Raw genomic sequence first — 17,222 nt, 5'->3', positions numbered from 1 at the left:
TTCTGTCCAGCATTCAGCTGCACACATTATCACATCCGCCCACCGCTCTGACTATATCTCTCTGGTGTTGGCATCCCCACTGGCTCCCCCTCCCTTTCCGCATTCAGTACAAGCTCCTGCTGTCAACGTTTAAAGCCCTCCATGGGCTGGCCCCTCCTTACTTATCAGACCTTCTTTCTCCTCACCTTCCCACTCGGGCCCTCCACTCTGGTAGTCAAGTTCTGCTGTCCCAGCCTAGGATTTCCTCTGCCCCATCTCGGATTTGCCCCTTTTCACTCACTGCCCCTCACTCCTGGAACCTTCTTCCTCCGTGAACAAGAGCCATCACTTCTTTAACCAGCTTCAAAATGGAGTTGCAGACCATCCTGTTCAGAGAAGCGTTCCCAGGCCTTGCTTAATTGTCACTTGCCTCCCTGGATGAAGATTAACCATCCATTATGAAGCCAAGCCCTCCCTCCAGTCCACCTGCCTTGGTCCAGGCCTTGGAGGCAGAGAGGAACTGCTGGACCTCATCCCCTTCCCCACCACTACTCCCTTCTCCTTTTGTGTGGTGTCTTTTTAGATTGTAAGCCTGAGGGCAGGGAACCGTCTAATTAAAAAGACTGTATGTACAGCGCTGTGTAAATTTACAGCGCTTTATAAATAAAGGTTAATAGTAATAATCATAATAATAATTATTGCTCAGTAAATAGAATTAGGACCAGGATGGAATAATTCACATTGTTCTAAACAAGAATTTGGTCCAGAGTATTTTTTTTTAAACAGTACAATAAATGACTACATATGAATCATGAAAAAAATAAGCTATGGCAATTAGGGTCTACATATGATGTTGCATCACATTAGTACTGATGGTATAGCTTGGATCCAATATAACACAGTGGTCCCTCCACATTTGCTGGGGTTAGGGGCAAAGAACCCTTGTGAATGTACAAAACTCGCAAATAAAAAAGCACTGTTGTTTTTACCTAAGAAAAAACCTCTCTAGGAATCTTCAGGTCCTCCAGTTTAAGTCTATGGTCAACATCTGCCAGAGGTTGATCACAGAATCATGCAGGAGGTTCTACAAATGCCTAGAGAAGTGTTTTCTCTAGGAAATACTAGGTGCTCCAGCACAACTCCATGGTGTTTTCTATGTACAGTTGGCCCTCCACATTTGTGGCTTTGACTTTTGCGGATTTGATTATTTGTGGTTTTGATTAATATGTTTTATATAGGAATCTCTAGGTCCTCCAGCGCAACTCTGCCAGAAGTTGATCATGGAGTTGGTCAACTTCTGGCAGGGTTGTGCTGGAGGACCTAGAGATTCTTATAGAGAACATATTAATCAAAACCACAAATAATCAAATCCTCAAAAGTCAAAGCCACAAATGTGGAGGGCCAACTATACATAGAAAACACCATTTTATTTATTTATTTAGGTATTTATATCCCGCCCTTCAGCCCTAATGGCTCTCAGAGCGGCTTACAATTATTATTTTTAATCAGACACCATGGATGCCGATCCCTCATACTAGATGCACTATATACTATTCAGTGTTTGCAGTGATGGAGAAGTGAAGGCAGAACATAGTGGTCCAAGCGGGAAATACCACACAGTAAAATATCATCATTTTGGGAGATTAAGATATATTTGCACAGAAATATCTGTATAGTACATTCTCAGAAATGTCATATAATACAGATTTACACAGGAAATTCAATCTTCTGCTATTCCACCACATTGAACCCAAAACGTGGAAGTATATTAGCTTCTGTATCACTGCAGATATAAAAAAACAACTGCCCCAAAAGTTTAGGTATGACAAAGGCTTCAGAGTAATAATGCAAGCAAATTTACACATGAAAAAAATCTCTGGATGGGATGGCGTGGAGGGAATGTTAAGTAACAAAGAATAGTACCTATCTGCCATTTTTTTTCCATTTGAAAAGTTGTTCACTTGGTCGGTCATCAATTGGCAGATTTAGTCTCTCTTTAAAATGTCTAATGATGCCTTGTTCTTCCAAAAGAATTGGTACTCGGTAAGTGGAAGAAACATCATGGATGAAAATTACCTAGAAAAATGTTTTAATTATAAATATACTGTACAATATATTGAAATAGGTACGTATATGTTGATTTATGGCACTTCCAGACAAGTGTGCCCCCATGGGCTGCATGCAGCTTCCTAGAGCCATTGTTATGGCCCCTGGGGTTCCCTGGGGTAAAAAAAGAATTGCTCCAAAATGTCCCCAAATGCACTCTAGGGGGTATTTCCTCCACATTAGGAATCCCCCTGGACTCCCCAGGGGTCAAAAACAATTTTTGCAGATTTTAAAAAAAAATCATTTGTCCCCAAATGGCCCAAAATATCCACTAGGCGATGCATTTCCATCACATTTTGCAACCTCCCTGGGCCAATTTAGGTCCAGGAAGGCCCTAAAACATGGTAGAAATATTCCATACCCCCTAAACAGCATTTAGGGACAAAAAACAATGTGTGGTGGTGAGATGTTGCCCTCCTCTGGGGGACTAATGCATCCCCTAGCCTTCCACAGTTGTCAATCCCCAGAGCAAACATTCTTTGATCACCACTATATGTCAATGAGTCACATGAAGTTTATTCAATAAATTACCCCCTTAAAATTGTTGCTTTAATTCAAATTGCAACATTAACCTGGTAATTCATTGAAGGGGAATATCTTAAAACCCTATCTTTGGCAAGGCAGGCCAGAAAAAAAAAGAGATCGAGTTAACAAACATAATAGAAGAAAAATTTCATGGCTCTTGCCTCTGGGGTCTATAAACCTACATGACTATGGATTGATCCTCTGCACCACAGAGACACATATGACTTCTTGACAAACAGTACAATTCAAACAATATTTTCTCATGAGAGTCCCACTAAATACAGTAGATCTTATTTCTTAGTCACTAGCCCAGTTCACACAGTGAACAATGGTTTATCGATTACCAGAAGCATGGTTGTACACAATGCCTGGTACCTCCCCCTTGCAGCTGCAGAGACTGAATAAGCCACAGAGCTTTGCTCCGTGTGATCTAAAACTGGGTGAAGCTGCCACTCTAGTTAACTTTTCTTCCATCAAACCACAGAAAGAATCCACAGAACTCACATATTACAGTTGTTTGTGGATTTACTCTCTTGTTTGTTGATGGGGAGACAGGTGAACCAACCATTGTTTCATTAGACTAATCATCCATCATTTGGGAGAATTACTGGTTCTATGTTATCTTATTCAGTATTACAGAATCCATTTTTTTTTAAAAAAGGAAAAAATAATAACCAAATGGCTATTAAGAAATAGCAAAAACATAGTCCATACAGAATATTTTCTTTCAGTAGCATAAACCTACCTTCTTTCTCTTAAGAAATAATGTGAGATACTTACACAGCATAAGCTTTTAAAAATATTTCTAAAGTTATAATCCTAACTATACTTACCTGGGAGTAGGTTTGACTGAATGTAATGGAGCTTACTGAAGGTGCCTGGGGCAAGGTTAGCCTCCACCACGCGGAGGACATTTTCCATGGCTGCCCCAGCCCTTTGGAACACGCTGCCCACTGAGCTCCGCTCATCTACCACCCTGGCCCAATTCAGGAAGGACTTAAAAACCTTCCTGTTCCAACAGGCATTCCCCGAATAAAAATCCTGTGGGCCTCCCTCCTCTTCCGTGGCCATGAGGTTGGGCTATGGGGCTTTTTATCTGTTATTTTTGAATAATTGTTGTATTTGTATTGTTTTTTGTATTTTAATCTTTGTGCATTGCTGTATGGATTGTTGCTGCTGTTTTAAACTTTACTGTAAGCCGCCCTGATCGTAGGAAGGGCGGGATATAAATAAAAATTTTATTATTTATTTATTACTTCTAGGCAGACATAGGCCTGTTACAGACTGCCAAAATAAAGCTGCTTCGGGTCTCTTTGGAGGTGTGCTATTTAAATGATGCATGGGTCCTAAGAGTCCGGAGGTTGCGCCAAAGCCACACTCCATTTCTAAGCACTGGAGTGCAGCTTTGGTGCAGCTTCTGGATTCTTAGGGTGCATGCATCATTTAAACAGCATACCTCCAAAGAGACCCGAAGCAGCTTTATTTTGGCAGTCTGTAACAGGCCAACAAAAGGCAAATATACCGCTGTGGACATTGACCGTCCAGTTAAAAAATGCTAAAAATTTAAAGAATTTGTTAATCCCAGATTAATAAAATAAATAATTTTATCCCAGTATCTTCACTTGTACTGAAAAATCACAACTTTCTATCAAATACAAATAAGGAACACTGCAGTGTAGAGAACATACATTAATTTATACTATTTCACTTTATAAGCCAATGACTTTTAATAGTAGATACAGTACTAGTAACAGGAGATGCTTCCTTATTTCTCTGCAGACACAACACTGACCTCTGCTGGAATATTATGATTTTTTAAAAAATAAATAACATGTTGTCCACTTATTAAACTGTTTCTCTATACAGTAATTAATAAAAGAGGTAAGTAGAATGTCATAAAGGCTACTATAAATCATGGAATTAGAGAATGCTTGAAAATAATTATTTCAAACAATATTTTCTTTGCTTCTTAATTTCCCCTGTGATTATCCCAATGAGTAGTCTTCTGCTTATTTTCCTCCAACAGCAAATCTCCTCCCATGGAAAAATAAAAATAAAGTAACTTTAAAAGTGGTACACATGCAGTTGTGACTATTAGAAGCCCAACAAACCTGTTCTGGTTCCACATGACAAAACATGGATATCTTTTCTTTCACAGCCATTTCTATAGGTTTAGCACTTCTGCAGACTATCTGTCAAAAATACAGATATACCTATCAATAGAAAGATTTTGGAAAAAAACAATGTACAGAACTAGTATAATATTCCTCTTTTTAAAGTAATTATAGTTCCAAAACAGGTGCACTGAATCTCAACTTTGCACTTGAGTCTTTGACTTCATGCCTTCATGCTTAAATGCTCTACTGCTGACTCTACTTGCTATGATTGTTTTATTTGTCAATTGCGACAAATAGATGACTGAAGAACAAATAAGCCTTAGAAATCCTGTCAGTTACAAAACAAATTATACTGTAGAGAGAGGGAAAGGAGTTACATTATCTTTTCAATAATATTTGGAAGAAATTATGCTAGACATTTAAGAAATATATCTCTGATACTAGTTCACTGAGAGTGATTCAATTTTCTTTGGAAACAATACATTTAAAAATCTTAATCTCCACATCAACAAATATTCCCTTCTAAACAAAACATATTCCTGATACTGAAATTAGGGGGAGGAGACCCCATGTAATTAAAACTTTGTTAGCTTGTACTGGAACTTTACCAGATTTTTAATATGCATTCTTAGTACTTTTGATAGAAAACATTCATTTGCATAGGTACATATGTGCATGTTATTGTTCAATAAATGAAACAAAGTCCTGAAACACACAGGCCAAAAAAGTGACTTCCGGCCGCTTCAAGGGGGTGTGTGGTGGTGTGCAGATGGTGCATGCCCCCAGGTCATCCAGAAGCAGCTCCAGGGATGCCTAAGACATGAAGCCGCTGGAAAAAGGAGCGCTGACAATAGAGCTCCTTGCTGACGGCTTGTTAGGGATCATGGAGGCGGCCCACTTTCAGAGCAGGCCGTGTGGTTGCCACGATCCCTGGCCAGAGGTCATTCCAAGCCACCACTCAGTTTTGGGCCTAAGCTTGCAGACAAGACTTTTTCCCCCTGCCTGATTTACAGAGTTTCCAGATAATGTCATCTTACACTTCTAACTCTATGATTCTCTCGTTCTGTTTCCAAAAGCATCCATTAAGGAAGACATGACCATATAACTGCACACTACCTTCTGACTGGTAGTGTTAGATATAGTAATTTTAGAACCTTCTGTCTGGAAATGTCTACATCATGTGCAGTCAAAAATACAATACATACAATTAGGTAAACAACACATAATACATATACATTAAGATCCTTAATTTCTATTCCATGGAACACAGAATAATATAAGGTTTTAAAGAGAGAGAGAAAGAGAGAGAGAGAGAGAGAGAGAGAGAGAGAGAGAGAGAGATCCAACTGGATAAACACAAAATGGCATGACAGATGATTTGATTTAATTTAATAAAAAATGCAGCCTAGGCATGGGTTCTAAACATATTTTTGTGTTTTTGGTGACAACATTCCTATATAAATTTGTTTAGATTAAGTGGCTCTCCTATCTACTACTCTTACCCTCAATGCCTTTCACCTGAGACAGATTTCTCTACTACCTACTTTCAGTTCTAGAAGTGATCCTGGACAGAAGAAAAAAGTCCCGGGAGAGAAATGGAAAGACCAGGAGCTGGGTTCAGCATCCCTCACCCACATGTTATTCAGGTGCTTTAAATCTTTTCTTTTTGGAGTTTAGATAAGACTGGTCGCATTTGAAATGTTTAGGTTAGGATAGAAATTATCTGTAAAACTTGAAAGAGCTGGCATCCATGAATACGTGCAAAAGGGATTTCCCCAAAAAATTCAAACTTTCTTTTTTTCTTTTCTTTTTCTTTTTTTAAAAAAGAGCAATCAAGTAACTCAAAGATTTCTACAGACAGTTCAGATGCCCTCCTAATATATGAGGACATATGTGTAATAATGTAGGAATACTGTCAGGAGCTCAAATTTGTATCCTAATGTGAATCAAACTTACAGATGATAAACATGATTGTCTATATAGCTGGACCTCCATATCCACAGATTCTTTATCCACGGATTCAACCATCCACAACTTGAAAATATTTTTTAAATATATAAATTTCAAAAAAACAAACTTTGATTTTACCATTTTATATATGGAACACCATTTTACTATGTATATAAAGGGATTTTAGCATTTACAGATTTTGGTATCCACAGAATCAAACCCCAGCTGATACCAAGGGCCCTCTGTACTGCAAATATTATGTTCAGGAGTTGCTGAGTGAAAGGCAGACATTTCTAGTGGATAAGCAGTCAAATAAACCTGTAACTTTATATGCTCTTACCCATGCAAACACAGAGCACAATGGAGAAAGAATTTATATAGTGTGCTATCTATCCATAAGGGTATAATAAATACAGTCCTATGTTTGTTTAAATCAGCTTAATTACCTCTGGTACATACTCATAATTCTATCTTACTTGCTATCTCTTCCAACTGGCTTTCCTTTCTAACTCAACGCTGACAATTTTATCAAACTCACCAAATCAGGAGACAGGCCAAGACCTCTTAAAGCCCGAACACTGTTTTGAGTTGGTTTTGTCTTCTGTTCTCCAGTAGCATTAGGCTAAAAATAAATATTTGACACAATATTAAATTCTAAGACTTTTGCACATGATCATATCCCAACCACATTTTGGTCATGCAACAACAGTGTTAAAGCATCCCTACCAAATGGCCATCCAACACCCTATTTAAAGACCTACAAAGAAGGAGACTCCATTGACATCCAAAATGGTCTATTCCACTGCCAAACAGCTCTTACTTTCAGGGAGTTCATTCTAAAGTTTAAATGGAATTATTTTGCTTCCAATTCGAAACTACTGGTTTGTGTCCAAGTGTCTGGAGTAGCAGAAAATTTGCTCCATCTTCTATGTGACATTCCTTCAAATATTTAATATGGCTGTCATATCACTCTCAGTCTTCTCTTCTTCAAACAAAACATACCCAGCTCTCATCTTGGTTGCCCTTCTCTGGATACATTTCATCTTGTCAGTACAGGCCAAGCTTCCCTTATCCAAAATGCTTGAGACCAGAAGTATTCTAGATTTCAGGGTTTTTTGGATTTTAGAATATCTGCATATACATAGTGAGGTATCTTGAAGACAGGACTCAAGTCTAAATATGAAATTCATATATGTTTACGCACAAATGTCAGTGCTTTCTGTTTTAACAAATGAGATAGATGTGCATCATTTTAAACATTATGGCGCGTTACAGAGCGCCCAAGAAGGGCGCTCTGCCACTGCCTCCATTTCCACCACCAGGAAGCCTCAGCCTCCAAATGAGGAGGCTTCCCGGAGGCGGAAAAAGAAGCCATAAAAAGTGGCTTCTTTTTGCGCCATGCTTGCGACGCATGTGTGCAAATGGTGCACTCGTGACGTTGCAAGGCAAGGGCGACGTGCGGACGCTAAATGTCCAGCACGTAAAAATGACGGCGCCCATGTGTATAGGGGACCACCATTTTTACGCCCTCGTCACGTGCTAGGGGTGAGGCCGGTATGGACGCTAGGTCCTCGGCCAACCCCTAGCACGTGACGAGGGCAGCGCAAAGGCCTGTCTAGAACAGGCCTATATGTTCATATGCACAGATATAGGTGAGGCCATCTAGTCTCACAAACACATGGTGGCAGAATGGTAAATGTTTAACTTCAGACATTTATCACGCTAATCCATTAGACATAACCTTATGGAGGGCCCAGAAATGCAGGTAGATGTGTTGATCCTTATCTATATAGTTTGTGTGTGCATGCGTCTATATCTACATGCAGGTATATTGTATATGTGATCAATATACAAATACTTACATAGAGTACATAAGTAATATAACACACAGTCAATGGTGATATGACAAAGCCACTCCAGAATACTTTGCTTTATAACAGAGATAGCTCATAACAATACACTGTTGCCAGGAAAATTTATTTTCCCACAAGTTAATGTAAGGAGTGTGGCTAAGCTCAAGGTGAATGGAGAAGCCTGAGGAGGGTAGCAAATACCATTGCAATCTGTGTTAATTAAAAGGACCCAATTACTGAAACCCTATCTGAGTTGTGAAAAAAAATGTCCATTTGCAATAGATATATAACTTTGAGGAAACATGAGAAAATTATGAAACCATTAAGAAACACATATACTGTATATTTATTGTGTAGTGCAACAGACTGTGTAGTAAAGCATCAAGATCAGGAGAAAGATGTAACTTATCAAAAATGCCATGAGGACTTCCCACGTCATTTGTGCTCTAGTACCAAATGTGCTCTAGTACCAAATGTAATGTAATGCCCAAGAATACATGAGCTTTGCTAACTGAGATATATTTGTACTACAGGTCACTCTTTTGGTCAGTTTGCCAATATCAGAGCCATGTGTGAAATGCAGATTAGAAATCTGATAAATACATTTCTAAAAGTTCAATGGATGTCACCAAAACAGCTGCTTTTGTGATTCAATAACTAGTTCTACAACTGAATGATCAGGAGTACCTGCAGAAAAACAATCTCATTAAAATGAAATCATACTTTCTTGCTGAACTTCCCTGTAAAGGATTAAATCTCCCTTATGTTCTAAAATGTGTCTTCCAAAAAAGTATCTTGGTTTTTACAAATGATTTATTTTAAAATAAATGCTAATTTCAAGTCTGTTTTGAAAATAGTTTCATCTATCCCAGACCTTCAGGTTTGTAATACACATGAGGAAAATTAATCTTTAGCTTCTTTATTTGTTACTAGAAACATACAATCGCCACAAAAAAAAAAATTGGCATGGTACAGACGGGCATGTTGTGGCGATATTAGGGCTTGATAGGGCTGGGCATCCAGGTGTGCATGCCTGTCCACATGGCAGGCACCACAACTGAGCAGCTTTGGCGCTGTGTACAGATGCCTCTCGGCAGAAGCTGCATCATAAGGCTGCATCGCAGCCCTTATGACGCCACAAAAAAAGGAGCCACCTAAAGCAGCTCCTTTTTGAGTGTGCATCTGTGCAACAGCATGTGGCTGCTGCTGAACAGGTGCGCAGCAAAGAAGAGCAGCCTTTCACCAGCCGTGTGAACAAGGCCATTGTTTTGTTTTGACACTGCTAGAGTAAGAAAGTAAACATATATGAATTAATCTATCACTGAATTAATGTAATTTGCTCTTTGTGTACAGTTCTTAAAAATATCTTGCATAAGAGTATCTTATCAAATTTAAACTGTGAAAAATAATATACAATACCATATTGTAAGAATTTACCTGAGGTACAAGGCTAACATGGATATTGCAGAAATTCTCCCTTTTGGCTTTAAACTGAAACTGTCGGAAAGCTTCTACAAATGGCATTCCTTCAATATCTCCAATAGTTCCACCCAGCTGAAAGGAAATATCTAGTTAACCAATTTGAGCAAACCGAAAGAACATTACAGCAATTTTATAAAGGTTAAGACATTTTAAGGGCAAGATATATTGTTATATAACCAGGTTTCATAATAACTTTAGGTAACATGTGGTAGCTAGCTACTGCTATTATGAATGCTTCTGAAGTGTAAACCAAATTTATAACAACACTGAACAATGATCATACAAGATTATTTCATTGTTGTAATTCAAAGAACCTTTACAGTGATAGCAGAAAACAGAGGAGGAAAAACACTCTGCTTTTAAATTACACCACAGCAATTGCCACTACTCACATTTCCAGAAACAGAGCATTCATACTTACTTCAATTACACATATTTGTGGTTCCTTGTTATCACCATCAACTGGGATCTTTGCCTGGTTCATTACCCATTCTTGCACAGCATCAGTAATATGTGGGACAACTGCAAATCAAACCAAATTTTAATGGAATAAAAGGTCAGGTATGTAGCCCATATTATTTCTCAATTCAAAGACAAATTCAGAGGTAGCCCAGCAAATCAGATTTACGAGAATAGCATTTCAAGGTACAACATAATCTGGGCCTGCATAAGTCTAAAAGAGTCTAAAAGAAGACGAATAAATGAAAAATTAAATACAAATGTAATAAGGGCTTGGTTATGTCATATCATAAATTCTGTTAATTTCCATACTAATATTAGTGAATAATATCACACACACAATTAATGTAAAACCCAACAGTAAAATTGCTGACTGGAATACCATATACAGTAGACAAAAGTTTTAAAATAGCTGCTACAACCATCGATTTGCTTGTGGTCTTAAGATTCTGGTGATGACGTTAAACAAGTCAACAAGTTAAGTTTAAAGCCCTAAACAGCTTGGAAACTTAACAGTAGGCAGAGTGCTTCTTCCTATATACACCCACCTAAGAACTGAGATGCCTACTCTGTGTTTGACCAGCGGAAACAGTACGGTGTGAGATGTCATGGGAGAGAGCCTTCTCAGTTGTGGTACCGCAATGGTGGAATGCTCTCCCTTTGAAGGCCTGATTGGTGCCAAAGCTGTTTTTTTTCCCCTGCCTCAAGTTGAAACATGGCTTTTTTTTTTATTAAACCTTTGGGGTGTAATCAACTTTTAAACATACATTTACTTGGTTCTGAATTTTTGAAACTTTTAACCTGTTTTAACTTGTTGACTTGTTTAATATGTTTTTATTCCACTTAAACTAATTCATCATTTTAATCTGTTATTGTTTTAAATTGTTTGTACTGCATCCATGCTTGAATACATGGATGCAGATTCTGTAGATAAAGTGAGTTCAGTGTATCTCAGTTTACCACACCAGGACAGAAAGAAACAATCTGCATGCATTGGACTAATACAAAAGTACCTTGAACTGTTTTTCCCAAGTAATCGCCATGCCTCTCTTTATTGATAACATGTTGATAGATTTTTCCAGTGGTGATGTTATTATCCTTATAAAGGTTAATGTCCAAGAATCTTTCATAGTTTCCCAGGTCCAAGTCAACTTCTCCTCCATCATTTAGAACAAACACTTCACCTGAAAAATAATAGTATTCATTAGTGTACTTTCAACAGTAAAAACAGTAAAACATTTCTTCCCAAGCTCTTACGAACATACATAATGATGGGATAACTTACAGTATGAGGAAATGCAGGTATTTATAGGATAAATGTATACATGTATCATGCAAAATATTCTTTCAGGAACTAACTAGTGTAAATCAATTAAACTTTAAATTGAGTTAGAAATATTATACAAAAAGGGGAAACTTAATTTTAAAAAAAATCATGAGACTGACCAAAGTTGGAATTTAATCAACAACTTAACAACTTACTTAAACTATAATTTAATGAAGAGCAAGAAAGTGCTAAACAATCAACTGATTCTACATTTCCCAGCTGGCTCTTTACCCAAAGTCTAGTTCTTGGATTTCTGCAAACCTTTTGGTTTTTGTTAGTTACAGAAATGAGAAGTTGTACTTACCAAGAAGGTTCATTCTGGGATGGCACAAGGAGCAATCCACCACATTTGGGTTTATCTTCACATGCCAACCCAAATGTGGTGGACTGCTTCACCTGTCATCTGAGAAGGCATCATTCCCAATGATCCCTTTCAAGACATGTGGTCCTGCAAATGCTCCAGAAAGCAAGCTGTTGGTGCTTTATTCACATTCTTTACTCCAACAACATATGCATCATAAATACATAGGTTATATTTTTATATTAAGCACTATACTTCTTATGCTTGACCCTAAACTCATGATGGTAGAATTCAAAAACATAGCTGTGTTAGTTTGCAAAATCAGTATGCAAAGGGATCTAGTAGCACCAAGGCTAATTGAAAAAAAGAAGCTAGTAGCATGAACTTTTGTAGACTTGAGCCTACTTCCCCAGATGCATAATGGTTTCCTGGCAGACTATACACATTTCAACACTATCTAATTCCCCCCCTTCTCATGAGGGTGCCCTTGACCAGTTCATCACATCTTCTCTTGTTCCAACACTACATTCCAAACACTCATTCATATGGTTATCTAGTCTCCTTAGCTTTAGGCAACATCCTTCCTCCCCTTTGTCCACCAATGACCATCCATCCTTAAAACTATACAATACTGGAATCTGTATGTCAGATATTTCAAAATTGCAACTTGGAAAAAAATCTCATAAAGAACAGGAATGCAGCTATACATATTTGTACATAAAAGAGGTTACTCATACCATGCTCATATGGTGAAAAGGTTCCAGCATCTATGTTAATGTAAGGGTCTATTTTGATTGCAGTAACTCTTAAGCCACATGACTTCAAGATTGTACCTATGCTGCTTGCAATAATTCCTTTACCGATGCCTGAGATGACACCACCAGTTACCAGGATGTACTTCATGGGATAATTAAAGGTACAGCATAAATCTCGAGCTGGAATTCTAAAATTGAAAAGGTTAACTGATTAAATACAAGCTTATAAAGTTTCCTAGAAAAAGAAACGTTAGAGCTATCTTCACAGTAATCATTGTTTTAGGGGAGCTATACAATAGGCCCTCGGTATCAACTGGAGTTTGGTTATGAATATCAAAATCTATGGATACTTCAAGTCCCATTACGTATAATGGTGCTACAAATGGTGTCCCTTACAAAAAAACACAAAATCAAGGGTTGCTTTATGGATTTTGTGTGTGTGTATGTGTGTGAATATTTTGAAACTATGGTTGGTTGGATCCATGAATACAGACTCTGTAGATATGGAGGGCCAACTGTATAACTCATGATTTAGTAGAATTCTTTAATTGCATCAGAACTGTTAAGCAATAGTAATATAGCCAATCTTTCTTTTTTAAGCGGGTGAAGGCAATACAAATGAAATTTTAAAAAAGAGTAATAACAAGAGTTAAAAGACAGGATAACTGTTATCCTTATGCCAAGTTATATCTGGTGCAGAGTTATGACTTGATTGTAGGGCAATTAAGAAACAAGAGGGAAGTATCAGCATGATGGAAAAGAAAATTCAGATGGAAAATTTCTTGGGAAAAGAAACAGTCTATTTCTAGTCACATCAAAGTGCTATTTATGACCCAAAAGCTGAAGTGGTACAGGCTGTCTCAAAGGCTGTATTCTTCCATATGAGCCTGCATGGGCTGTAAGTTCTGCAGGAGAGGCACTTTTCAGAGGTATCACTGGTGAAGACAAGAGAAAGGGCCTCTGTCTTCAGTGAACACTCCCATACCAGAAAGCAAAGGCTTTCTATTCAGACAGAAGTTCAGCAACTGTCTGCCTGATACAGTCAGGATGTGCTGGATTTCTAACTTTTTAAATCTTTATTTATTATGAGTATGGATTGTTAAAACTATTTTCATTTAATTTGTGTTTTAATAGTATAATTAAATGTGAATTTTAACAGTACACTTGTCCCTCCATATTCACTAGGGTTAGGGGCATAAGAACCCCGTAATATGGAAATAAAATGCAAATAACTAAAACACCATACTTTTACCTGAGAGGACACCTCTCTAGGAATCTGTAGGTCCTCCAGTGCAACTCTGTGATCAATGTCTGACAGACATTGACCACAGAACTGCACCGGAAGAGCTACAAATGCCTAGTAGAATGTTCTCTCTAGAAAACTCAAGGTCTTTCAGTGCAACTTTTAGTTAAAGTTGACCATAGAGTTGCACTGGAGGACCTAGATATCCCTAGAGAGAACATATTAATCAAATCCGTGAATAATCAAATCTGTAAATATCAAATCTGCAAATACAGAGGGATGAGTGTATAATTAAATTTGAATTCTATTATGTATAATTTGTATTCTTGCTGGAACTACTTTTTTTAATTAAATTGCAAGCAGTTTTACAACCTAGTCCTGGGCGAAGGGCAAGACAGTAATAAAATAAATCAATAAACCCTAAGAGAATAATTGAAAACAGCCCCCTGGGGACTGATCATATTCACAAACAGGTAATTCCTAAGTACCTGTTGAGAGTAACCGGAAACAGAATGGAATATCCTAAAAGAAGCATGGCTGCACACAGAACAGGAACGCTCTACATTGCAGCACTCCAGCCACACTACTCTGCTTTCCTAGATATATTATCTGTGCCAGCTAAACAACTGAAGGGATATAGCTTTCTATGCAAAATACTCCAGGTCCCATCCCTGGCATTTCTGGATAGAACTAGCAAGGTCCTGGCTGACATTTTTGAGAGCCACTGTTTATAGGTGTAAGCTAGACTTCATACAAGGCAATCACCTATATTTTATCTAAGATAGTTGCTCATAAATTTTAACCTCCAAAGACATCTGTTGAAAGTATAGATGAAGACTTTACTATAGGAACAAGTTCTGATATTCTGGAAAGCTGGTTGATACCAGGCTTTCTGATATGAAGTCATGAAAACCAAAATGAAAAAAACATGTTACACAAACAGTGCTAAAACCTATTATTAGGGCTGACAACCCTAAAAGGGCAAATTAATTTACCATATGAGTTTCATGAATTAATTAAACCGATCAAGGCCAAGGCAAATTTATTAGCAATGCTCATGCTGTGAAGCAAATAAATATAAAATAAAGAAATACAGGTGCATTCTCCCCTTATCCGAAATATTCCCAAATCCAAAAGTGCCCACAGGGGTGTCTGAGAGAGGGGCACCTTTGCTTCCTGATGGTTCAGTCGACGCAAACCTGGTTTCGTACACAACATTATTAAAGACATTGTGTATTAAATTACCTCAGGCTATGTGTATAAGGTGTATACCAAACATAAATGAACTGCAGGTTGAAACCCTGGGTCCCATCTCCAGTTAGGCATCCCTAATATCCCAGTCGGCAAAGGAGGAGCCAGGAAAGGCTGCATACTGTCACTCTATTTATTCAACCTGTTTGAAGAAAAACAGGCATACATTTTAGATCCAAAACACACTGCAGAAACAATCCACTTTGAGACTGCATTGGCTCAGTGCTAGGGAATCCTAGGACTTGCATTTTGTTGTGGCTCTCTCTGAATGTCTCACAAAACTACAGTCCCTAGGATTTCCCTTGCAGAGCCAGGGCAGCTCAAGCAGTCTCAAACTGGACTATTTCTGCAGCCTGCTTTGGACCTATGTATACTTTGATTCCCAGATTAAATCCACAGTAGAAGAAGAAGAGGATCTTGCATTTGGCTTTCTGTTTCCCCTTGAGCTTACCTCGTATCATTCCATCCCCTTGTAAGCCACAGCATGCATAATATAACTGAACAAATGTTGCAAATCCCTCCTCTTGAACCTGCACACTCCACAATCCAGGCAACGCTGTTAAAGGGAAGAGTTTGTTGCTGCTGTGTGCTTCCCTCCAAGCCACTTTCTGAGCTCCCAGTGAGTGTCGCAAGGAGGGGACTTTCCTCCCTTCAGGGGCTGCTGCTGCCCTGGGTCCCTTGGAAGGAGGAGGGCCCCTGGCTGCCGGCCTCAAGCACTGCCACTCCTCCTTCCCTGGAAGGAGAGAGGCTGAAGAAGAGAGGGACGGAAACACACTGCAGGGATAATAATAATCCACTTCTGAGGCTGCTTTAACTGCCCTGGATCAATGCTAAGGTCTTCTGGGAACTGTAGTTTTGTGAGATATGGAGCCTCCTCTCTCAGAGAGAACTCTGGTGCCACAATAAACTACAGTTCCCAGGATCCCCCAGCACTGAGGCAGGGCGGGTAAAGCAGTCTTAAAGTGGGTTGTTTCTGCAGTATGTGTGTTGGGCCTGAGGTGCCTTAATTTCCTTAGAAGAAGAAGAAGGGCTCTTTTGCCCTCTTTTTGTAGGGAAAAATAAAATAAAGGTTGCGCCCACACTGCAGAAATAGTCCAGTTTCATACCGCTTCAACTGCCTCTGGGCCAAGGCTATGGAAACCTGGGGTTTGTAGTTTTGTGAGACATTTAGACTTCTCTGTCAGAGAAGGCTGACCTGACGTCCTCCTTTCCCCGGACACGTCCTACATTCCAGTCTGCGGTCCAGGAGGGACTCCAAAAACGCTCCATCACTCGGGTATAAAACACACTGCAGAAATAATCCAGACCGCTTTAACTGCCCTGGCTCAGTGCTAGGGGATCCTGGGAACTGTAGTTTATTGTGGCACCAGAGCTCCCTGACAGAGAAGGCTAAATGTCTCACAAAACTACATTTCCCATAATTCCCTAGCATGGAGCCAGGGCAGTTAAAGCGGTCTCAAACTGGATTGTTTCTGCAGCGTGTTTTGCTATATGTAGGCTACCTCCTTCAATAGTTTAACCGTTAATGTTATAGGCTGGGATACTCCATTTTACAAATGGAAAGGAGCAACTGGGAGAGACTACTTAACCAACGTTAAAGTCTCAGCGCTGCCCATCATCGGCCTACAGTGGTTTTCAATGAAACAATGATAACATGCTTATATTCACCAAAGAATATACATATACATATATAGGACTATAGCCCAGTCCTATGCATTTCATTCTGAACTGAACCAATATATTAAATATGAATGCAGGATTAACTTGGGTCCTCCAGGCATTTTAGACTCCAGCTCCCAGAATCCCTGATCAATTGGGCAAGATGGCTGAGGCTTCTGGGAGTTGAAGTCCAAAACATTAGGAGAGCCAAAGGT

General features: G+C 38.8%; 1 protein-coding gene across 1 annotated transcript in view; it reads right to left on the bottom strand.

Annotated features, from left to right (window-relative positions):
• CTPS2 (CTP synthase 2) overlaps positions 1-17,222 on the bottom strand; it is a 96,916-nt gene that overhangs the window by 52,959 nt on the left and 26,735 nt on the right. The window contains 8 exon segments of the mRNA XM_042456986.1: positions 1,903-1,919; positions 1,921-2,055; positions 4,722-4,802; positions 7,216-7,299; positions 9,968-10,084; positions 10,434-10,534; positions 11,485-11,655; positions 12,837-13,042. Coding sequence (XP_042312920.1) covers positions 1,903-1,919; positions 1,921-2,055; positions 4,722-4,802; positions 7,216-7,299; positions 9,968-10,084; positions 10,434-10,534; positions 11,485-11,655; positions 12,837-13,042 — 912 coding nt within the window.

The sequence above is a fragment of the Sceloporus undulatus genome, chromosome 3 (assembly GCF_019175285.1).
Source record: "Sceloporus undulatus isolate JIND9_A2432 ecotype Alabama chromosome 3, SceUnd_v1.1, whole genome shotgun sequence".
Lineage (NCBI taxonomy): Eukaryota > Metazoa > Chordata > Lepidosauria > Squamata > Phrynosomatidae > Sceloporus > Sceloporus undulatus.
Note: the sequence above shows the minus strand (reverse complement) of the source record. Positions and strands in the feature narration are given on the sequence as shown.